A 26,003-nucleotide genomic window follows, 5' to 3' on the forward strand; every position below is an offset into this window, starting at 1 on the left:
CAAACCTAAAGAACTCATATAGGCTGCAGAAAGAGGCTCCCTATAGAAGCAGTAAATTTTTCATGCAGCTGCATACTTACCTGTCCTTCAAAAGTCTACTGTTATTCCCCTACTGATACACACACCCAAGAAGAAATGGAGGGATAGCTAAAAGAACCAAAGCAAGTGAATGGCTTTTGGGACCGGTCATAACACATGGCAACAAACACTACCTGTTAGCAAAAATCATGTCTATATGAAGCATGCTGAAGAATTGTGATATATTTCCTAATGGACAAAGGCAGCTGGCTGTGGGGATGGCATTCAGTTTCAAAACTGATTCTCCAAGGCCCATTTTGACCAGCAGACACCTTTATGGGTCAACTGCTGTAGAAAGGCCTTGCTGTGGTAAATTATACGGCTATAAATCCAGCACTTTTTCCTCTAAAGAAAAGGATCAAGGTAATGGAGAGGAAGAATGGGAATAACCTTATTCTTCAGGGACATAAACAGTTGAAAGGAAAACAGCTGTAATAAAAAAGAATTAGACCCTGCATCTGTGTAACAGAAGTTGTATCCAAGTCATATCAATATAGGCTACAACCACATTATTTGGAAAAGGTCATGCTAATCCACAGAAAGGATGTTAAGACTATCTTGTCCTAAGAATGCGACATTGTCCATAGTAATAAAGGGAGAAAAGGGAGGTGTGTCAGAAGAGGCAGCACGGTACATGGCTGCTCCAGACAGCCCTGGCACTACACTTCACAGGGAAAGTGGAGAGAACAGGCAGAACACACAAAAACATAGCAGTAATTAGGGCTGTGTAAATCACAGTCCCCCTTCAGCAACAGCTGGAACACACGCAATTTAGGAATGTTTATTAGTTTGTTGTTTGTTGGTTTTCTCTTTTTTTTTCCAAAGCAGAAACACCTCCAAAGTGTCAGCATTACTTAACACTGCGGAGTGAGTGATGAGATGAAGGAGTTGGCAATAGCCAAGTTTAAAAATAGATTGAAGGAGGAAAAGTGGAGGATGAGAGGCTTACTTTTTTATGGCTTCCTAGACTAGAAGAATACATTTCTCTCTCACCCTGTAAGCACTAGAAGTATGACAGATACTGCAGGATTCTAGACCTCAGTATCTTAATTTTGAACTTCTTGCATTTGGTTCACTACCTTGAGTGATATCTGAAATAAAACAGGAACAAAAAAGTTTCCACACAGAGAAATATTTCACTTAAGACATGATCTCTCATAGCAAGATTTTAGCACTTGACATTGCCCCAGACTTTGAGAGAAGTTTATAGAATGCTCTATAGTGCTGTCAACAGCTGCCTGATCACTGCTGGCAAAAGCAACAACCACTGTATGATTGGTTAGTTTAGCCTCTCTGGTTTGCTTTTACCTACAGCATATCACATCTTCTTTCAGGTGCCCCACTTTGATGTGAAGTATTCTCTGTTCCCCCCAACACACACACCCCGTCCTTGACTACCTCTCCTGAAAGGCTGCTCAGAGTCCATAAACAACTCCACCTTGCTACTTACAGGCTGCGTAAGAGGCCAGATACCTGCAGCTGCAGGAAGAGGAGCACAATCTGAAAAGCCCACAAGGACACTGTGATTCTGATCATAGGCTACTTTGCTGAACAAGTTAAAAAATGAATGATTGGCGTGTAAGCTTCATATAAGTAACAATCAGATCCCAAGCTTTGGGAACATATTAGAAGCTACCTGAAATATATGGCAGCATGGGGCAAGGGGCATGAAAGGTGTGATTGGAATCTCATTCTTTCTTCCCTCTCTCCCAACATCACACACATTCCCTTTCACTCCTTCCAGCTCTGGCCTCTTCAAGGTAAAGACTCTATAAATTCCCTCACATCTTCAAGGAATACAGCCTATAAGTGGGGGGTGGAGACGGCAGCAAATTTCCCAGATCAATGGCCATTTGAAATTCAGACATATGGCTGAAGCCCTACAGCTGCATGTGTTAATTACCACACGTGTCCCCTGTAAAGCAGTCTGTTAAACACAAAAAGAAAACAGAAGAGAAAAAAGCTGTTCCAAGGGATTAAGTAAATACTCTAAATTTTTGACCCTGCTCCCCCAGACACATGCCCGTGTATAAGAACACAAGCTCCCTTCCTTTCTCCCGACACCTGCATGCTGAGGAAGCACAAGACCCCTTCCATCTTTAGACATGTGCACTGAACCTATCTCAAAGTGTGCTTTCCCCCTTCGGCTCCCCCCCCTTTCTAGTCTCTTCTCTCACCAGCCCCTCTCCCTTTCTCCTTTAGAGGACTAATTCCTGGCTGACAACCAGACTAGTCTTAGGCTTACAATACACCTTTTCATTTCCTTGCAGGCAAAGAGAACGGATACCTCAGTGCAATGCCTGTATTGCACGTGTGCCAATGATGGAAAGGGGGAAAAAAACTACGTATATTTTTTATTCACTGCTTGATTCTACAGGTTTTTTCTCCTCCAGGATCAGTAAGAGTAGAGGTTCAGAGCATTGGTGAGTGAGCACAACTCTGCTCTCTAACTATATTGTCCCAACTACTTCACCCCAGGATCTGAATTTAGTCTAAAAGGAGCTTTTTTTGTCTGATTATGAAACTGAAGGAATAGCTTCCCTCCTTCTAAGGGAAGGAATGGAGAAGAGCAGCAGGAGGCAAATAGGCAAGGTAACCAAGTAGTGCTGAAAGGATGTCCAAAGGATTTAATGTGCTTCAGAAGGAAATCTATATGTATGGAATAAAGCACATCTCAGAAATGTACATGGGGTACAAGCGACACCACATTCTCAAAATTAAAAAAAAAAAAAAGAAAAACAACAAAAAAACATAAAAAGAAAATTATGAGGAGGAAGGTCATTCCTCCCTCAGTTACAGACCGCCAGACATCTACAGATTGACTGTTTAAAATGAGCCCAAGACCTTCAGAATCATCATCATTTAAAGGCACATTTGTGAGCAGCTGGACAGCCAAGATAAAATCTGTGCAGTCCTTACACTTGAGAATTGCTTTGCTGCAACACCTAAAGGTTCCATCAGAATCTAAGCTCCAAGCTGAGCACAGAGACACATAAAAAAAGACATGGACACAGCCCAGAGAAATTCAGGCTGTTGGTAAGACTTCTTCCATTCCTAGACTTTACCAAAGCATTTTGCAATACATCTCTCTTGCTACCAACATAAACAAAAACCCAGAAGAATGCATGAGGAGAAGCTATTATTCCAGCTAGATCTGTTCTAAAAAAGCTTTAATTCCCATAGGTGCCATCTCAGAAACTTGAGCAAACATTGTGGTTGCCTCTCCAGCTTCCCCCTACTTTGTTTACAAGCACACATGCTCTGCATACATTCAAGCTTTCCCATCAGTTTCATAGTTTCTCTCTCTTACAGAGAAACATTGACATTGCTTATGGGACAAAGGAGTTGAAAGTACTTGCAGTCCCTCAGCCCAACCCCTGCACCCACAACAAAATACATTTCCTTGTACATTACATTGATTTGAAAGAATACAACACTAAGGTTCTGATGTCTAGATTCTTCTACGGGATGTGAATACTCAAACAAAATAGGTTCATGTTAGGCTGATACAAGCAAACAACTTCTAGCTTCACTTACCTACAAACCCTGCAATTTCTCCAATTTATCCTCAAGTTTATTTTAAAGAAACAGCTACAGAAGACAGGAAGTCTAGGACTATTAATTTCAAAGTTATAACAATACTGTTTTAAAGGATACACAGCATAGTAGTACAACATCTTGGCACACTGATCCAGACACTAAAAGAGCATGGGAAGAATTTTTTTAACAACTCTTTAAAAAACAAAAGGTGTTGAGGCCACATAGCTATGAAGTGTTTAAATGACAAAAACAACCCACAGACCCCAGAAGTATTCCATTTTTCCGCAAGCCGTAATTGGTCAGACACCAGGAATCTGTGTATAGCACATAAACAGTTAATACCTTAACAGATGTGGCTTAATCAATTGTTAGCCTGCTTATTAGATCTACTCACCAGGCTGCTCAATACTATGACTTAATCATTTAAAAGCCTTTACAGCTGTCCTTAAGACATTACAGACATGAGTAGTCTGTAGATTGCTATAATAACACTTGTAAACTACAATTTTATTAAGTCATATTATATAGACTAACCTACCAATTAGAACTGTTGCTTTATAGATGAAAGCAGAATTCTTGTATTATATCAAACAAAATATACTTTAAACCAGAATGTGCCTTCTGCTTAAACTTGCCAATGAAACTTTCTTCAGCCTCAAATTTGATACGTATGTTCTGAGGCCCACAAAAAGAAGTCTTGATGAAAACTAAACAATTTCAGACAAGTCAATGATGTGGGGACCCAAAAGGATTGTTTTTAATTCTACTGTTTATGCAGCAAATTTGAGATTGATTTTTTCATCTAGACCTTCATATTTCAAAAAATCTGCTTGATTTATGAGATACATCTAAGTGTTTCTTAGAACGCTGCTGAAAAAAAGTGATCCAGTATGTACGGTATCGTAAAATTGTATTTCTCTGTTCTCACAAAAAATTGGTCACAAGTCCCACCTAAAAGCCAGTTTCTCTGTTTTATAAAATCTGAAATATTGGCAAATTTCAATCTGCCATACCTATACCTACTTGCTTTCGACAATTACATTTAAGTGGAATTTAATAAACAATTTTGTAGATTATGTACAGTACAGGGATAGTGGTACGAACCAGACAATTCTGAATATCTATCAACTGGCAAACCTGCTAATCAAAGTAATGGTATTTTTTACAGAACTACTTTAATAATGGAGAAGCAAACTTCAATTCCACCACTAAATTCTCTTGGAAATACAAAGATGCGTTAACCAAAATGTTGTGTGTTTAAAATTCCATCTATAGTGCTTTTTCTTCACAGCCCACTCAGGTCTTTGCAGGACAGTGGCTTTGTTGCACTAATCTTTGCAGTCACCTGAGGTTTTGTCCCAGTTTCATGAGAAGCAGCACACATTCATGTTTCTCCCAGAGATTATTTCCTGCCCCTTGCTAGATTTGATCAGGGAAGACTGAGAAATGATCACCATCAGTGCATGGAAGGATAAATTGAGCTTTTGCACATCAAGAGGACTCGGAGCATTCACATAGCACACGCACACACAGAAAATCTGCTGCTTCCTGGAAGCAGACATTATACATGGATACGACTGTATCCACATAGGTATACTACACATGCAGCTCTGTCCAGAAGCATGAAACTGTATGCACACACTTTATGTACGTGTGTATATATTACCTAGAAAAAACCTATCAGAAACATGCCAGCTCTGGTCTAGGAGTATTCCTTCAGAAAGCAATTCGGAGCAGCCCTGCGGAGAAGGACTTGGGGGTGTTGGCTGATGAGAAGCTTGACATGAGCTGGCTTCAGTGTGTGCTTGAGCCCAGAAAGACAATCGTATCCTGGGCTGCATCAAAAGAAGTGTGACCAGCAGGTCAAAGGAGGTGATCCTGCCCCTCTACTCTGCTCTTGTGAGACCTCACTTGGAGTATTGTGTACAGTTCTGGTGTCCTCAACATAAAAAGGACATGGAGCTGTTGCAATAAGTCCAGAGCAAGTCCATGAGGATGATCACGGGGGCTAGAGCACCTCCCTTATGAAGACAGGCTGAGAAAGTTGGGGCTGTTCAGCCTGGAGAAGAGAAGGCTGCATGGAGACCTCATAGCAGCCTTCCAGTATCTGAAGGGGGCCTACAAGGATGCTGGGGAGGGACTCTTCATCAGGGACTGGAGTGGTAGGACAAGGGGTAATGGGTTTAAACTTAAACAGGGGAAGTTTAGATTAGATATAAGGAAGAAGTTCTTCACAGTGAGGGTGGTGAGGCACGGGAATGGGTTGCCCAAAGCAAGTTGTGAATGATCCATCCCTGACAGTGTTCAAGGCCAGGCTGGACAGAGCCTTGGGCAACACGGTTTAGTGTAACGTGCCCCTGCCCATGGCAAGGGAGTTGGAACTAGATGATCTTAAGGTCCTTTCCAACCCTACCATTCTGTGATTCTATTCTCCTTCATCCAGATTTATAAACTAGTTTATTATTTAGAAATAAATATGTAGCATAAGGGATCCAGAGGAATTGTCTTGCTCACACTGCAGACTTAGTATCTGTAAATCTTCTGCAAGAAATTCATCATAAGATGGTGTCCACCAGCTAGAACCATCACTTGACTTCATACTGCCCAAGTAAACTTGTATTTCTTTCACCTTACTGATGAGGTCATAAAATATTTATCTTTCCTGTATCCTCCACAAGCTTCTAAAGACATAGAACATTTTCTAAGTATTTATGAGGTTGGAGAGGCAGGAATAATTTGGCTCTTGAAGCTCAGTTTGAGTAATAGCACAGCTCTGTTTCAGATTTGGTCAGTACCTGGTTGAATCCAGAAAGAACCGGAGAAGGTAAAGACCACTCTCAGGTTTTGGTCATATTCCAATGTGACATTTTTGTCAAGATATTATCTGTCTTCTGAGATGTGCCAACCAACCTCCTTGCAAGATGACAGCAAGTGAATTAGTGCCAGCTGCACCTGACGTCTTACCACCAGCAAACAAAGCTTCCAGGTCTCCGTGTACAAATGGTCCTATTTATTTACATCGGCACAAGCCGTCCTCCACTTGGGTTTGCCTGAGGAGAGTGTTCACTCTTTACTGCTCAGTCTAATTACTGACAGCCTGAGGAGAGCGTTCACTCTTTACTGCTCAGTCTAATTACTGACTCAGACTAATGGCTCATTCCTGATTCTAATTGCTCAGTCTACTGGCTGTACAACTAGGCCATTAACATTTTCTGGAGGTAAGGTGCTTGGAAACCAGCAGAAAGACAGCCACAGAATGGCTCTCTTGCCAACTCGCCCACAATTGCAGCGAAGAATTTCCCTGAAATGAAACCTGCCTTTAAGCCCATTTCTCTCTGTTAAACCCACAAAAAGGAGCCCAATTCTAGATGTTTAATTGGCAGGAATTTTAAGTTGTTCATCTTAAGTTCCTCAAGCTGCTTCAGTGTTCTCTTGTAGGCTGCAAACTCATTGGGCAAAGCTTTTTGCAGCTCCATAAAGGAGTTTTGTCTACGTGTAAGACAGTAAGCATAAAACCAGCTCAACCCAGGCTTTGCCTTCTGTGAGGCCATCAGAGCTTACATTTCACCAGCATCACTGTACCAGCCCCAGGCTCATGGAATTGCAGATGCTATTGCCAGCTTTTGTAAGGGAAGCAAAGCAAGCCAAAACAGGCCTGGAACTTTATGCATTGCAAAAGACTTCATGAAAGAAAAAGGGAGTTCATACCATTCAAGACTCCTCATGACTGACACTGACAGCTGATTGGGCCCATTTTACCCTGTACTTGCATCATCTTTTTATCCCAAATTATGAAACCAAGCCTCCTTTCCCATTTATTTCATTCAGTTGATTTTAAAATAGTATCAACATCTTGCACAGCATCCAGAAGTTAACAACCACTAACAAATCAGTATCACAACTTAGATTTCTTTTTTCCCCTTCACTCGTAGCTGATTTCTTTACTTTTACTTCACTCCAGTTTAAAGAAGGAAGATCAAGTGACTTCAAGCTTATTGGAGATAAGCAATGACATGGTTGTTTTTTACATCCCTCTGTCTCTTGATCAGCCTCCTTATTAAAACCTGCTTGGTGACTGTGAAAGTCACTACTCATGGCTGCAGTATGCCAAATCTGTAGCTTTGAGCTCCTAAAGCCCCGGCACTCCTCAGATTAAGAATGTTTTGTTTCGTTTTGTGTTTGCTTGTTTTGTTTCAAACATATGGCACAATTTCCCTTTGCTGGAAAGGAACATTCTACATTCTTTAGGCAGGGAAGAAATCCAGTGCCGTTGGCTCCAAGGATGCCTTTCACTGCTTCTTAAAACATTAAGAACCTCCCAGTGGGAGAGAGGGGGGAGATACATCCCCCTAGGGGACAGCGTGCATCTTCCAAGTCTCTAAGGCCTTCTAAACAAACCAGCAACTGGAGTAAATTAGAGCAAGAAGCTCCTTACAAGAAAAGACTGTACAAGGAATGAGCTGGAATAAGGAATAGACAGCAACAGAAATCCGCAGGTTCTGGATATCCTAATCCCACCCAAGAATAACTTCATTCCCTAACAAAGGTCCTGGAAACTTGTTCTTCACTTGCAGGCTGAATTCAGCATAGAAAGAACAATGGTAACTGTCTGAGCTGCAAAGTCCACACACCAAGCTTGTCCTGGATAACCTGGGTTTCCATTCCACCTCATACATTCTTCCATCTCTGCAGGCTCAGGTCTCTGCCTTCCAGCAACAGAGCACTTCTCAGCCACAGAACAGATCAATACATAGTATTTTAAAGTTTTAAGTTTGGTGCCAAGTTAATTTGATTTAAATTACCTTACAGGGCAAATTGTATGAATAACTGGCATTGCATCATACAGCAATAGCAGCAATGTAAACATGGGCAACCAGAGCACGGGATTTAAAAATAAAAAGGATTTCTTGCCAGCACTCTCATCTGTTCTCTGCAGAAAGCTCCACAGAACCACTTCTGGAACTACAAGCCAAGCCACATGACCATGACCATTTCATCTTCTTTTCATCAGTAGTGAGAGAGCCTGTGAGTGGAATCACATCTTCTGGCGACTCCATTACACCTACTGACTCCCAGAAGTTATGGCTAAACAGGACATAAGTGAGGCCAAAACATTTGGAGAAAGGGTTATTACCAATAATCAGCCGCCTTCTCCTTCCAACATTACTTAGTCTCTTCTAAAAAGGAGCTCATGTTAATAAAGTCTTCATTTAGTACCCAACAGCATGAGCCTACTCATCTGCAGTTTCTAAGGCAGAGCAGCCTCTATCCAAAAAGACTATTTTGCCCTGAAGACTTGAAAGGCACCAGCATCACACAAAGTTTATTAGCTCCATATTTTACATTCCTGTATGAATGGGACAAAAGAAATCACTTTTGAGAGCCTCGGCTATTCTTTCCTCCTGAGAGGGCCTACTGTGTGCCAGACAATGCTCTTTGACTCAGAGACCTTCATCTGGGGATGGAGAGAGGAGTGTGCGGTGCACTGGGAAAAGTCCAAAAGCTCCTGATTCAGGTAGCAGTTGCCCAAAGTGACGTCAGAAATTTCCAAGATGTGCCTCTGCAACAGAAAGCTCATCACCAACCCAGTTCCTGCTGTACCCCTCCTCACCCTGCTCTTTCTGTCATCTTTCAAAGGGCAATCTTTACAGAAAGAGTCTGAACACTCGGTTGAAATGGATGGTTATATGCACACTGGCTAGCTACAGGTTATATGCACAATGGCTAGCTACAGGTCTTCAGAGAAGCCAGACCTCCAGCAAGCACCTTGCTTCAAGGAAGCCAGTCTGTTCTTGGTTCCGACTTCTTTACAGTAGGACCTGATACTGGAATTTTGAATCAAGGTAACTCAACACACTGACAAGAAAGACAGATTAATTTTTAATTAGGCATTCATCACTAGCCCAAAAAGTAATGTTAAGTCCATCAAGTTTTAAACCAAATTATTTCAGCTCCCAAAAACCCTCTTGATTTTAGAAGATCTATTTAATGATTGTTCACAAGTACTTTTCTAACATGATGGAGAAAGGCCAAAGTGGCTTCCAACAGATATGAAGAGATTCAGAGTTACAGGAAATAGAAAATGTACATGATTGCTTGAAGCATGCTGGCCCAAAGAGAAACATTTTCCTTTTCTTGACAGCTACTGCATAGGATGTTTTTGCAACCACTTGACTAAGAGTACCATTCTTGAAATGGAATGCCACAGGCAGCACCAAGGAGAATCAATTTATATTACAAATTTTAGGTTAATTCATTCCATTTACAGTTCTCTTTTTTTTTTTTTTTTTTGCATGTTCCAACTTCTGAGTTAATAAAGGGAATGAAGTGGAAAAAACAAGTTCAGATGTTTTCCCCTTTTGCTTTTGTTTCCTTTGAAATCCAATTCTAGAAGAACAGACTAGGACTACTCAGGTAGGAAGCCTACAAACAACCCCCAGCCAAAAATAACGCAGATTTCAAGAGCTACTTGATTTGCTTGTACTTCAGGCTAGACTAGCATTAACAGAATGATAACAATGCATTCAGGTGCCAATTATACATTAACATGTAATTACAGGTTTACAGAGACATATCCTTATCTAAAATAAGAAGCAGGCTTCAGCATTCAATATTAACCAAGTAATTCTCTCTGCACCTTCTTCCTAAGCTGCAATACACAAGCAATAGACTGGAGAACAGATATTCTCAAAATGTTCTCTAAACACGTTCACTGCTCAGAACATAGTGATCTACAATCCCTGCTAAGTGTTCACAGGACTGTATTGACAGTCCCAGCACGGAAAATGTTCTTCAAATTAAAGCACTGGCATCGAGGTAGGCATTTTCCTGTGTTTTAAAGTATCAGGAACGATTGGTTTAAAGAGTTAGCACTAAAAATTCAGCTCCAAATATTAAACCAGGAACTTCTCCCAGGAAACGGCCTTCATCCTCACCAGCAGGAGTGAGGATGCATTCAGCACTGTTTTCCTGTAGTAAAGAGACAAACTCAAAAGTTGACTCTGAATTGCAGGGGTAGAGGGGAGAAGGGTTTTAAAATCAGAGTGTGTAGAAGGCCTACAGACAAATTTGGCTGCCCCTCAATGTACACTTCTCTTCCAAGACTATTTCAATGAACATAAGAGATACAGAAAAGGGCTTCAAATACACACAGAAGAACAATGACACATCTAAATGCCTCGCTGAGGAAAGGCAAGGACTGTAAAGGAGGACTGATGTCTAATGCACAAAAAAGCAAGGTTTCCAAGCATAGCCAGGGTTTAATCCAGCTCATCTGGCTAGAGGGTTTGATGCTCTGTGAAAAAAAAAACCAAAACATCCCAACACTTTCAATGCATATAAAGCCAAAACCATGACATTGACACTCCTGACTCCCAGTGTACTAGTCATATTGATAGCCTTCCTAATGTCCAGGGATTTTATTCGAGAAATGCTCAGTAGTTAATTTCAAGGTGAACAAGAGGTTATTCTATGCCAGATGCTTCTTTGGGAAGCTCTGTTTTCATGCACTACATCTCAGCTGATGAGCACAGAGCAGAGCATGCCATTTTCTACTCCATAGGGTGGTGCACCAACAGACTGTCATCTTATTCCTCCTACTGAAGGTGGAGGTCTACAGGCATGAAAGCCTCCCACACACTGAGCTAGTTAGAACCCAGGTACTGAGTTATCTCAAGGGACTTGGCAGGGCAGCTGCTATTACGAAACAAGTTGCTGAAGCATAGGACTCCACTCACCTTTCCTTCCAGAATTACCCTGGCTTGATGGTTTATCAGTTACAGAACCTAAAGGGGAGGAAAAAGAAAGAAAAGACATTTAGATGCTGCATGATCACACAGAACATGTAATGTCACATTAATACAATCAGCATCTCAACCCACGGAGCATCTGTTTTACTTGCCAACAGCTCAGTTTGGGATTCAGAGAGCCTTTTGCTTCAACCAACTGGGACAGCATAAGGAAGTTTTGTGTGTCAAGATATTAAATCAGGATGAGGGTAAACAAGAAATCTTTGATAGCTGGATCCAGTGATTTGAAAGAGCTCAACAGAGCAGTGTGCTAGTAAGAAAGCTGGAATAAATCCAAGGGCAAGTAGAAAAGATCAGTAAGAGTCACTTCTTTTGTTTGCATATGTCAAGAAGAACAAATCAAAAACAGGTGGGGAGAGTGTGCAGGGAATGCAAGGCCAGTATTCTAAGAGGAATTAAGTGGGACAATTCACACAAAATGGATTTCAACATCCCCAGCTATTTGAAAAGGGACACTGAATAAGATCCAGAACGTACTTGAATAGAACACATCCTGGGGTTTTTAACGTAACTTAGATCTTTACATAATACATATGGTTCTACACTTTTCTGCAGTTTGCTTTAGTGCTTCAGAACAAAGTTTTCCTTTAAAACTTGAACTAATAATTAAAGCTTTTTGAACAAGCCCATTACCAAAGTGTAAAAATTTATTAAAAGTCATCATTCCCCCCTTTTTTTGGAATAGCTTTATTTCCAAGAAATTGATTCTTCCATGCACCATCAACTAAACAGTTCCAGTAATTACTGATCCTTCCAGAAACATGGATCAAAAGTCATGTCCAAAGGAAGCAGCTCTGACAGGCCCAAAAGACTGGTCAAGACAAACTCTAACATAAACTCTATTGCCCAGGCACTTTCACTTGCAGACCAGTTCATCACAGATCTACTGCTGAATTACAGGTAGGAAGGAAGCACATAGTCCGTATCAGTCATCATGAGCCTGACATCTGTTTCCCCTACAGTACACTATGACTTTACTTTCCTGATAACATAATTTTATTAACAGCTCAAGACTAAACGGTCAGATAAGCAAGACTAAAACATGCCTACCAAAACCATACACGGGAATGGTGGAAGAAAGTCATATTCTAACATTTAAGCAAAATTACTGTTGCATTTTACCTTACACTAAAACAGGATATTAATTTTATTTTCTTTCCATGTACCTGTGAAACACCAAGCATTCCCTCAACCTACATTGACTCACTGGCTACCAGGCAGTTCTCCCACTCAGCTCAAACCCTTATGCAAGTCACTATGTTTGCTTATTATCACAAAACATCCTGCAGCCAAGAGGACATTGAATAAGACGAGGAGGATTAAAAAAAACAAAACAACAAACAAAAAAACTCCAAAGGTTTGACTGCTGTCATGCTCCTATCTAAAAGGCAAACACTGTAAGGTGTGAGAGGACAAATACATTAAACACCCATGGTGTGCAGGCTGCAGAGCATGAAGCCAGAGGCAGCTGTAGTGCCTACATGGTATCACTGAACATGTTAGAAACACACTCCTTTGTTTGCTATCTTTGCTTTCTTCTTTTCTGTGAAAAGCATAAAGTCTAGTATTGCCCCTGAATTCTTGTAGACAGCACAGAACAGCTTCGCAGCAACTCTGTTGACCACAGCTCACAAAGCAAAACTGTACACTAGTGCTCAGGGCCACGTGAAAATCTAGAAACTAAGAACTGGAACCGAGTGACATGATCAGAAGACCCAAATCCATTGTAACAGCAGGACCCCAGATTTGGTAGCTAGTAGTCAACAACCACCAGTTTCTCAAGAACTGCCTTATCAAACTTTTAAGTGAAGTCATTCTGAAAGCAAAATGACTTCATGGCCCACTAGAAAATACAGCCTGAGAAACACTTCTTTAAATACAGCTCATGCAAAAAAAAAATATTCTTTCTGTTACAAGAATCGCTGGGTTTGGTGTATACAACAACACTGTGACTCCTGCCTTGGCTGTTTCCTTAGTGCCTTTGTGTTTTTTATGGGTGAGCCTTGCAGGAGTACCTGTACCCTAACTGCAGGGTGGACCTGCCACAGTCCAAGCTCCCTTGCAGCTTCCAAATGCCAGCAAGCACACAAGGAGATAAAAGCACAACTGCAGTGTTAAATTGGGCAAACTGACCAAGTCACCTGGAAAGATTAAGTACTCTTAACAGGATACATTCTCCCCACCCCTTTAGTTATCAAATTAGCCTTTGTTGAAGTCACTCCCACAGTACCTGAACATACAGGAGTTTTGTTCTGTACAGAAGAGCCGCTAATAGGCTTGCCATCAGGTGTCACACACCAGCAGTATCCAGTGTAGGTATGGCACTGCACCTGTTTAATAAAACAAAGAGCAGGCATTTCATTTCTCACTCTGTCCCCCATCACTTTTATTATATTCCAACATCTTAGTTGAAGCCCCAACCCAGGTGCATCACAAATATATGCTTCAGAGTCAGGAGGTCCCAGAGAAGAGCATCTTTGATATCGTTATCTTTTCTTTCTCTCCTCACCCCCTCTCCAAAGAAAGGTTATTTCTCCAATTCCTTTAGCTGCAATTCAGTAGGCAAAGGAAGTTACAAGTAGTCAACTGAGAACACTTCAGTTTTGTGATACAGCAGCCGTATCTCAGCTCATTACACCTTCTGCTAAACCCTATTTACTATTTACCCTTAAATAGTAGTCCCACTACATCCCATCTGGGATGTGAAAAGTCCACCCTGGCCCAATTCCACAGCTGCTGCTTGAGAAGAGCATCTGTGGGCATTTCAAGAACATTTTGTTCAGTAAACATGACTGGAAAAATGCAACACTGACTTGTTATGTTAACAAACCTTCTCCAGATAGATTTAAGCTCTCTTCTGTTACTATGTCAACGTAGGCAGTAGGAGCAAAATCCAACATGCTTGCTTTTCATGTATTGACAAGGATTTAAAAACATTTGATGAAAGCTCTAATGAGCCAAAAGGTAAACAAGCGTAAGACTCATCTTGCTTAACTTTGAAGCTCTGCTTCTAAACTGAACATCTAGAGTTGTCCAGTTCCTTCCTTCACCATGAAAGGACACCAGAATGACTAGTTCAGATGTGGACCTCTAAAGTGAAAACAGACAAATCCCAAAATAGCAGACTGGTCTTTGTAACATCTATGCAGATATTACTTCAGTAGCACTATTAGTTTCACCCAGCTCAACAAATTAGTTACAGCCTTTGCCTCAGCTTTGACAGTGTTCAGCATTTAGATGAAATTCACAACACCTTTGAGTTCCCTTGAGACAAAAGTAAACTATAATCATACAGGCATTTATGTAAATACGAACAGGTTCCAAAATCCTTTCTAGCAAACACTTTCAGTTGTGGCTGAGCTTTCACATCATTACTTCCAGCACCTTGAAATGGTATAGAAATGTCTACATTACTATAAGCTAGAGATGCCCCCCTTCAATACATTTCTGAAACAAAGCCATTAAATGAGATGAAACCACTTTAGAAACTGCCTTTTCATTTTACTCGTAAATTGAATTCTACCCATTTTCTCTTTTTCCAAAGAAGTTCATTGCAGCTGATTTCCCATTCCAGTCCTCCCCACACAGAAGAGTGATGGGGTGTTTGGACCATTCCCTTCATTAGGGATCCTTCAGAGCTAAATCAGTCATTCCCCCTTGCTGACAGCTGGCTTCGATTCCCTAAGGTAGCAGAGTTTGTTCAGAGACTTAACAGTCTTTTTAAAAAGCTTTGAGTATCACATAAAACATGATCTAAGAGCAATTATAACATGGTACCACGTGTTTATCTTGAGTTTTACTAAAGTGCAAATCAATCATTTTGCCTCAAGCAAATTGACTTTTAGCAGCCAAAATCAACAACAATCTCATGTAGACATGTTACTGAAGCCACTGTCACTGCTATCTGCATACTTTCATTTTTATTCTCTCAACACATCACAAAACTGATTGCAAATTACTCAAAAGCACTATGAATATAATTAGCAATAATCAAGTTGCAAAATATTTCTTATTGCTCAATTTATCAATTGTACATTCAAAGCAAGCGTGATGGAACTGCTTGGGTTTCTGTGAGCAGTGTTTATCTTTACTGATCACAAACACATTATTGCATTCCCAACAGCACAAGGAGCTATTGGGAATGCAATTCCTATCTGAGCATTAGTTGTAAAAATCTTACCTACAGATGAAACCAAATTCCATGTTACATTATAGAAAAAAAATCTAGTGTACCCAGTATTTAAAAAATTAAAGTGTTAGTGCCTTGGTAGTTCTTCAGCCAAGCCTACAGAAAACAACAAAGGACATGGCAAAGGAATCCAAAAAAACGTATTGACGTAAATTTAGGATAGATGCATTAACTAAGAGCATCTTATGCAACTCATCTCAATGAGTTGCATTACCAATTACACACACTCATTTATGCAAGTCAAGCACATTACGTCCATAAAAGCACAGTAATTTTGTAAATAACTAAGCTAAGGAATGCTGGTCTTCCTTGGACTGCTATCCATGACCCGCTCTACATCTCATATTGACAGCATTTTCACAACAGCCTAATGTTCTATTGAAGAGAACTCCTCTACTACAGATAATAGCAGCAATTAAATCTCAGCCCTTATCCTAACAGCCACGTGACTACCCATGAAGAACTAACACTTCAGAAAACTCAAAAATAACTGCAGTTAGCTTTCCTGAATGTCTTCATGTTGAGAGGGCTACCTTTCACAACACCTAACTAGGTCTCAGCATATTTAAACTATGACAAGGTGTCATGACAGTGGCCTACAGCTAGAGATTGCAGCTTAAAGGCTGGGGACAAAAAAAGAGAAAATGGTATGCCTTTCATGAGTTCCATAGCACTGGTATACCACTGAAAAAACGTAAAGACACTAGCTGTCCCGTACCATTTCTAAACAGCATGTGTAAACACAAACTCTGAAGTGTCAACTATTCCAAAGCACTTACAGTAAGAAATTTTGAGAATTCAGGGGGGTTTGGGTTGGTTTTTTTTTGTTTTTCAATCATCTTAGGTTTGAGGTTTTGTTTCTAAATCCCATTTAAATCTCCTACCTGAAATTCAACCTCATTCTAATCCTACTCACATAGTAGCAAGATTTTTAAATGCTGTTATAATCAGAAGAGTAACTGCGTAGAAGTGACACCTGTTTACTGCACAGATCTAATCTTCAGTTACTGAGTTAATTTTGGCTCTACCAAAACACATACTAGAAAAAGTGTATTTGACTTATTTTGGCTCTTAGCCTTCTAAAGCCAAGCATTGTGTCAGAAAAAATACATTATCAATTCTATATACAAAATAAACTCAATTGCTAACCAGCTACAGAATGCTCCTTACTGCTGGAAAGGCACATGACAGATAGGAGTGTGACATCTCAGATTAACACACACCTGTCCAACAGCAGAACATTTTAAGTTACATAATAGGAACCCAGAGAAATAAAACCTACAAATCCTTTGAGGTCTCCTAACAGATTCCCCATTAACATCTGCACTTTCAAATAACTCAAACTGATCATGCAGAACACCATTCCTACTTTTCAGGGGGGAGACATACATCATCTCAGTTGTGCCTCAACTGAAGGATGAAAAGTATGAGGGACAAACCCAAATAAAACTGCTCTACCACTATTGCCCAAATTAAGAGTGTAGGACCATCTCCTCTAAACCCCCTGCCATTAGGATGTGTGAAATCGAACAGCTGCTAACATACTAAACACTGGCCACATGAATAAACACCTACTCTCATCCAGTTCTGTGATGAACACCAGTTCATTACAATATGAAAACATTAAAAGTGTAGTTACTGACAGACAACTCTGCCTCTTAATTTTCTGAAGGACGATGAAGCCGCTGTTTGGTTTCTTCAGCATCTCACTGACAATGTCATGCTTCCCAAGCAGTCCAAACTTCTCAACAAGCAAACAGCAGCATCCCTTTACAGCCATTTGACAGAGGATCAAGAGTTTCCTTTTCAAAAGAAACTAGAAATGGGAGAGAAATTGCTTGCACATGTATGAGGGAGACAACCAAGGCTTGGAAGCGCCTTGGACAAGCACTGGGCTAAGTACAGGAACAGATTAGGTTTTCACTGCTGGTCAGATGAAGAGCTTGGTAACTGACTCCTATCCCATCGCAGATCAGTCAAACATTTCCTGGCTCCTTCCATAATGGAGGGCAGAAAAACATCCCTTCTATGAGAGAATTAAAAATACATCCAGTTTTTGAATGGCACTTCTGAAGGTGAGGGTGGACAGCAGAGCTACTGCTCGCACTTAGAGCACGAGGCAAGGCTCCAAACCCTGGCTGCACCCACATGTTCCTTGTATACACTGCAAAAACAGCTAAACGAATTGTTCCAAGCCAGTAGATCATCTGGTCTGACCCAGAAACCTCAATGTCACACAGCAATTCTTTATCATAGGATGGTTAGGGTTGGAAAGGACCTTAAAGATCATTCAGTTCCAATCCCCCTGCCATGGGCAAGCACACATTCCACTAGACCAGGTTGCTCAAAGCCTGCCCAACCTGGCTTTGAACACTGCCAGCAATGTGGCAGCCACAACTTCTCTGGGCAAACAAGCCTATCCTTTGTTTAAGCCACTGACACTTATCTTGAAAGCCCTCTGAACCTAAGTTAGTGCCACACTGGCCTGATGGCTACTTATTGTAAGTGGCAATGCCTCTGTTCAGGTTTAAATGTCTTGCTGTACTGCTTGGACCCTGGATCCTGTCATACTTTCTGCTAGACTAGGAGTCAGCTGACTCTTGTCAGAAGCCTGCCTTGCCTTTTACAAAATTTTAGGGAGCTATGAATCAGTCTGCATCTAAAGTTTGAGCTTCTTTGGGACTTCAACCCCTTAAATCATTTTTGTCACTTTTTTCTGTTCCCTGCTCACATTTAATTCTTCCTAAATGATGTTGTGCAGACACATATTCCCAACAGGGCTTTATGCAGCAGCCAGTTCCCTCAAGTCTATGCACCATTCAAGAAATGCTTGCTCTATAGGAATCTCATTATTCATACAACCAGGGAAAGAAGTGATTTGTGGCAAAGGAATCTTATGCATGGTCAAAGGCATTCCCAACACACACTCTGGCACAGATACCATTTTTAGCTCAGGAGAGGGATCTGCAAGAGAGGGGTTTTGATTCTGACACAAAATGTGACTCTTTAAAGTTAGGAATGACCTTACATTGTCACTGTGCTTTACGAATGTGCACTCCTGCTTAAAGAAGCTGTTCCTTTGCTCACAATCAGCGGTACTTTGAAGAAATTCTGCATATAACCAACACTGCTACCCTCTTACCCATCCATGGGTTATCTTTAGCTCAATATATAAACAAGAAACACAGTAAGAGCTGCGGGACGAAAGCCAAGTGCATACGTAGCAGACAAATCTGCAGAGCAATATTTGCAGAGAGCTCCCGCTACTGTTTTCCACAGAAGACATACCTTTTATTTAAAAAAAAAAAAAAAAAAAAAAAAAAAAGCCAGAAGCACCTACTAATTAAAGCCCAGTTTTTTTTCTGAAGAAAGAGTTTCTTTAATCAATCAAGACAGACTGTGTTCTTTCATTCTGAAAGGAGAGGTTAAGTCCTTGGGAGCTTAGTAGCTAGAGTATGAGCACTGAATAATGGAATAACAGACAGTATCCAGGGAATGCAGGACATGTCTACACAGTGCCCTGGAGCCCCATGTTGCACTAAGAAATGAGTTTGTAATTCTGCTCAGCATCACACTACACTAGCCAGTGCAGAGGAGACTTTAGAAAGGGTCTGTTCATGGAACTTAGGGGAAAACAGTACTTTGTACATGCATTAGCATAGTACAGAATTAAACTATTGCTATGGAACGTGATGCAGATCACTATTTCCAAGCAGACTTTTATTACCAGATGTGGGAGTGCTCTGGAAGCTATCTGATAACAAAAAATTGCTCTGACAAAGTCAGTCCTCTCACTGATCCTGTCAAAAGATGACAGGTGTGACTGATGCACTTGCTTTAAGAGAAATCTCAGTGCTGCATCCTAACTGCACCAAGCAGCTGCAGTTTTGAGTCCTAGACTTAAAGAAACTCTAAGAAACTGAGGACTTGCTCTCAGCCACTTGTATGCAGACTTGCAAGGAAAAGAAACCACAGCAAGACACACCACAAAAAGCCCCTCAAGGCTACACCCCCAAAGCAGAGTTAATGTTATTCATGTTCATATTAATCTGTCTGAAATGGATCCTGTTTAAAACCTCAGCAACCTTTTCTAAAAAACTGCTCGGGGGAAAACTATGAAGAATGCAAGTCTCTCTCAGCCCATGGCAACAAGCCCAACGGCACTAGGCAGCAAAAGAAAGTGTGCAGATTACCCAATAGAGCCTGTTGTTTATGAAGAACAGATCACAGCAGGTTAAGTGCAGCATGGAAAGGGAATGGCATTTATGCAAAATACAGCATAACAGCGAAAAGGAGAGAGCAAGTCTTGGAAACAGAAACTGGTTTCAGTCACGTCAATTTTGCACAACAGTACATGACCTCGGTTTTATACAATTAATGAAATTATTCATATGAAACAAACATTCTTATGTTGTGAACAACTCAAATTTCATCTGCATCCTTGTATTACCATGGACTAATTGCAGAGATCTTTTGTTGTAGGAAGTAATATTCCCCTAACAGACTGAAATATAAAGAATTAGCAATTCCTCACCATCTGCCCCCATTTACAGTCATCACATCATGCCTGCAATGCCACCACCTCTTCCATGCTGCAGATCCATGCCACATTTTCTGGCGTGTCAGCAGTGCTAAAAAGGGATTTGATAAGATCTTTGCAATACACAAGAATAATGGAAGCAGCACACACGGTACACAGAAAGTTATGAAAACCGGTGAATCAACAGGTTCCTGTTCCTCTATACACAGCACACAAAACCCATTATGACTAGCTGTGCCTAGGAAAGCTAGCAATCCAAGCAATAGAATTGGTGGCCACACTTCAGTCTATACTTTATAGACAATGAAAAAGAGATTACACAATTATTTAAGACACACATTAATCCTCTCTAATGCAGGATTTAATGCTAGGCAGATCAAGGTCTTTGCCTTCAGGGCCTCCTCCATTTCACCCTTGTTACCACATCCAACTGCTGGGTGTCAGAGCCAGTTGCCCTCCAGGGAAGCAAAGGAGGAGGAGGAGGTAAGGTGAGCGTAGTGTCCCATGCAGTACATGCTGCCGGTCACAGAACAGCAGAGTAGGTATATTCTCTTCACTATCCAAAAGCCCCACCCAATTTGAAGTGGATCTGGCCCCATATTCACACAGTTTTGTACTGCATGCAATTCCAGGAACTGGAAAGGGCAACTTGGGCTGCTTTCAGTGTTAATCCCTAGTGACTGCAATTCAGTTTCTAATCAAGACGATGAAGATAAACCACAAAACCAACAGTTCAATCTGGTTAAGACCAAGCAGGTTCTGCGAACATATAGTAATCACTAACAAGTGCGGCTCCCAAACCCACATCTACAAAAAAGTTTAGCTCAAGAACTGAAAGCAAGTCATCCACATCTTGAGTGAGCACTGTAACTATTAAGGCATTTGGTATTCTAAACATCGGCAGGCATCTTCGTTTCCCCTATGATCAGAATTTTTCTTCTACCCAAAATATTCCTGCAATAGCAGTAACACAGAAGGGGGAAAGTTGTTGAAAAAATGCCCCTAGCCAACTCTACATACAAGGTATACCCTGAAGCATATGCATCTGCTTAGATTCTTGTTGGGATGGTCATTTAAGGTTGAAGAGCATAGTGGGTTTTTCTCCTAGAAACTTTGTTGAGAGAGGCTGCTCTGTTCTGGACTTCCCAACTGAGATTTTGGAGTTTGGATGGAGCAACTCTCTGGGTACTGAATGAGAATAAACTAATAACAGTTCACAGCTGACTTCAGCAAGACCTTGAGGACTTCAAGAACTGGCCTACACAGCTTCCCTGCAAAGCAGAACCCAGGAGCACCAATTCTCTGCACAAGAGATGCAGTATCCACACCACCTTCACCAGATGAGTTCCATTCATGAGTTGCTGGAAGCAAAAATTGTTTAGACTGTTCACAAAAATTATAGTTTTCATACATCCTTTAAAAAAAAAAAAAAATCAAAGTTTAATTAATTTGGACCAGAAGCCAAAGGAAATATTTGTCTCAAATGCACGCTGAAAACAGTTAGCTTCTTCAGAAGCTGTTTTTCATTCACATCTTATGCAGGAACAATGACCTTAAACTGCTACAATATAAATGATGAAGCTGGTTCCTGAGGTATGTGGAACACAGGGTATTTTTACGATCCAAGGAATGATATGAATTTCAGTTAACTCCAGCTACAAAGGGATCAGAGTCTTCCTTCATCATGCCAGGTAAAACAAAAGGATTTTAGTGTTCACAGATAGGACTGGATGAAGGAAGAATGCGAAATATCGCTTGGCTGCCAGCTGAAAACACACAATTTTTGTAAGCAGTTTCATGCTGCCCCTCCACTGGCAAGACACACTGGCCTGGGAATGTGCAGAAAAGAGGCCCAGCAACTGCTCCATAATCCAGATGCAGGTACCAACCTTCCAAATTAACCTAAACCAAAGCTTTATCAGCTGCACTCTCAGTCCAGCTTGTTAGGTTAAAAGTGTCACCTGCACCTCCTACTTTACCCTCCAAGAGGTTGATGGACATGCGACAGAGACATTGGAAAGTCAGCTTTCCTTCCCCCTTTTTTCTTGGACTATAAAGTTTAACATGGAACATTTAGTTGGCCCACTGTGCTAGGTTTTATAAGTATTCCCTCCAGTGCCAACATAACCTGAGCAGCTCTACACAAATATCAAATTTTGACAACTCAAAGTGTAGTTAAGACTGCAAGAAACTGCAGCCACCTTCTTTCTTCTCCCCACCTTCCCAAGATGGTCCACACTATACACAAATATGATGCTGCTTCAAAAAAGTATGCAAAATTGGCAGGATGGATACAACTTTTTCCACTTCACCATTAAAAAACAAAACAAAACCACTCCCACACACCAGATAATGGGAAGGTAAGGCTGAGGGGGGGAATAAAAATTTTTAGTGGGTTATCACAAAAACATAATCTTTCCTCTCCTCTTCCCCCAGGCATCACAAAGTGTTTGAACCAATCCCAAAGCTTTTTGTCTTTCTCATCTTTTTAAAGTGAATATTGATTGTAATTTGGAATTTTTATTTTTTTATTTTTTTTTTTACTTTCAAGGCTTTGCAAGTAATAACTAATGAATCCTAAAATTCCTCTGAGGCACCAGGTCTCTAGAGAAATCTTAGCTATAGGGAGGCTAAGGCAAAAAAAAAGTTGCATGATTTACCCAAGTTCACAAAATAGAAGTCATCAGGGTTGTAGGATTTTAGCTTTTGATATGCATGCCAAACTGAGCAGACAGCATACCCCTCCTACCTATTAGGGAACTGCATATAAGCTATTTTTAACATCCAGTTAGCACTAGGATGCTACTCATTATTCTAATGGTAACAGAAGAAGTATCACTCTTCATTTCTACCCTGCCTCAGCAAAACCTACCCTTCCTCTCAAAATTTCCTTCATGAGGGCTTTATTTTTGCCATAACTACTTCAGCTTCTCTGGAATTCTCCTAGTTCAACTATTTCTGAAGGGTGATCAGTGACCAGGACTGACTGTTTGTTTTTCACAGATTATTAAAGGCCAACAAACCATAAGCCTCTTCTGCTAGCCCTGCCTGAGGAAATTGCTTCTCAAGAGAAGCAGCATTATGAATCAGTCTACAATGTCAGGACATCACTTAGTTCCAGCAAGTGACCAGTGAAGCATCAAAAACACAAACAAAGCAGTCACATCACCTCTCTGCCAGACCCTCAAACCACAACAGGGCATAGAAGAGGAAAGAGGAGTCTGTCAGTAACAAGTACCCTGCAGAGGTAAGAGGCTGAATAGACCACTCTTTTTTTGGTTGGATAGATGAAACACAGGTAACAGCAGAAGAAGCTTGGTCTACCCTGCTCTGCGAGAGCCGCAGCTCATCTTCAGAGAAAAACTGACCTCCCAGGCAACTTGGTTTTGCTGTAGCACCTCTGGAGGCGGATACCATTACATATGTATGTGTCTTTTAAGATACAGTTTAAGATATGGTGGCTGAATCAAAGCTTCCAGTTGGTTAAACGAGTCCCCAGCTTTCAGCGCTTTCAGCACTTTCACCTGAGTAACTAAGTCAGACAGAGTGTGGACCATGATGCTGTCACACTTGGCTCATGCTTTAACAGTGAATCTCCTGCAGCCACTGGGAGTCTGGCTGAAGGAAGCCAATAGGAATTTTACCTGCGTGAATGATCCATCCTCATTGCATTCTGGGATGAAGACTGCTTCCTGGGGCTTCTTTGCCTGTTCCAGTGCTTGAGCTCTCTCTAATCGACACTTGCTTTGGCCAGCATCTACAAAAAAAAAAAAAAAGCAAAACTCACTTAGATTGCAAACACTATTTGGCCTCTTCAAAAGCTACCAGATGCACCACACAGCTGCTGGTGGAAAGAAAAACCAAAACAACAAACATAAGGCATCAAGGACCATTACCTGCACATTAATGAGGAGTTAGCACTCATGACCCCAAAGACAAATACGAACCTGGACAATCAAACTACGAGCTATTTATTAAAGACCTGCCTAATTTCCTAGTTAATAGTTTTTATGGTCATGCAAGGGGTCTGGAAGCTTCTTCCAACAAGTGCTAGAGCAGAGTGTCCACACAGTGAAAGGCCCTCCTGGAGGTAGTTGTGTTTATATTAATATTAGCAGCCTCAAACTGGATGGCTGAGTATAAAGCAAGTAATTCAGGCCCAGAAGTGAGCAATGTGGAAGAAGGGATGTTCCCAGTAAAGCTTCTTCTCTGAGCAACTCTCTCAGTAAAATGCTAAAATAGCCAGCCACCCATCTGAATTTCCACTTTTGTGTGCTTCAGAATGCCTGTGCATTCTTGAAGCCCAGCTTCTACCTCCAGTCCCAGTGCTCACAGCCAGGTGTGCATTATACTTTCTCATACAAGTTACTCACTTTGCTGCCAAGAAAAAAAAAACACATTGTTCTGCAAGCAGAACTTGAAAGACTTAAGATCTCAGCTCTGCACTTATTTCAGATGATAGCAGCAGGTAGCATGCCCTTAACCCCTTCCAGGTCCAGCTCACTGTTACAGAGCATAAACCCTCATAAGTTTAACACTGATGACTGATGGGTCAAAGAGGACAGTTCTGCCCTCCAGAGATACAGATCGACCCAGTGTTTACATTTAAAAACATGATGTCTCACAGTATTGCTGTTCAGTCTAGAAAGAGAAGAAAAATGACAAACACCTGTTTCCAAGAGAATCTAACTCTCTTGGACTAGCACATTCTTCCTTTTCCCATGAATCCACTGACTGCAAGATTTTCAATGCAGAAACCACAAACTCTGATCATGAGAATCTTTCAGCAGCACTATAGAAAGCGATCAAGGTTGAATCCCCATTCTACCAGGCAGAGAAACCACACTGGTTATCAAAAAAGTTCCACTGGATCCATGAAGATCCCATAATCTGCTTCACAAAGACTTCAATGACAGAATCACTAATACCAGCACTGAATTAGAAAGCCAGTCTGGGTTCTCAGATCAACTGAATTCACATTGCATGGCAATAGAAGTGATCTCCATCTAAACATATCTAGATGCAGAAATCAATGACAATGCTGTAAAAAGTTTTCATAAAGACAACGACCAACGCTTTCAAGCTGAGAACTTTATTTACACAACTGATGATTCAAGAGAATAAGTTTCTGCTTTGCCAACACAGCTTCATTTTAACATATCACATTACTCCCCAAAAAGGATTTCACAAATCTTCTGAAATTATGGAAATCAAACTCTCCTCTTCGGAAAAAGTCATTCACTGTAATAGTGTTCAGCACAAATGCCTGTATCTTAGGCACTGGGTTACAAAGCAAGAGTGACTATATCAACTCTGCCACTGACCCACTGAGTGACTGTAAGTTGGTCATCTCACCTCCCTAAAGCCTAATGTCCCTTCTGATCCTATGTCACTCATTTTTAGGCTGTAATTTGTTTGTGGGGTGCTTGCACAATACCCTTAGCACATGGAGCTTTGATCTCAGGTGGACCTATCATGAGCTTGTATAGAAAGCAAGACTGTTACTCACAGAATGAAAAGACTTTCTTGAATAACATTTCCACTGAATTTAGAGAAACAGTACTTGTTTTTCTAATTACCCATAATATAACCTCTAAGCTGGAATTTCCTTTTTCCCCCAACTTGCCAAAGTGACCAGATGATCAGACCTTGTTTGCACACCTCCGCTGGAGAATGGTCTTGCCAGCAGTACCGACCCTTCCAACGCATGCTTGTTCTCTCAGCTGAAAAGGAAGCACTGGCAATGCTGTCAATGGGAACACCAATCCACCTGCAGATCTCCTGTTCAAGCTTAGAAGTCTAATCTTGCTTGGCATGACATAGGACATTATTACAAAACCAGATGGTA

At 41.0% G+C, this 26,003-nt stretch overlaps 1 protein-coding gene across 1 annotated transcript in view; it reads right to left on the reverse strand.

Annotated features, from left to right (window-relative positions):
- Positions 1-26,003, reverse strand: part of SMOC1 (SPARC related modular calcium binding 1) — an 89,379-nt gene that overhangs the window by 57,158 nt on the left and 6,218 nt on the right. The window contains exons 3-5 of the mRNA XM_010024718.1: positions 23,800-23,912; positions 13,657-13,756; positions 11,355-11,402 (exon numbers count right to left, since the gene is read on the reverse strand). Coding sequence (XP_010023020.1) covers positions 11,355-11,402; positions 13,657-13,756; positions 23,800-23,912 — 261 coding nt within the window. The remainder of the gene's footprint in view (positions 1-11,354; positions 11,403-13,656; positions 13,757-23,799; positions 23,913-26,003) is intronic.

The sequence above is a fragment of the Nestor notabilis genome, unplaced genomic scaffold (assembly GCF_000696875.1).
Source record: "Nestor notabilis isolate BGI_N333 unplaced genomic scaffold, ASM69687v1 scaffold272, whole genome shotgun sequence".
Classification (NCBI taxonomy): Eukaryota; Metazoa; Chordata; class Aves; order Psittaciformes; family Psittacidae; genus Nestor; species Nestor notabilis.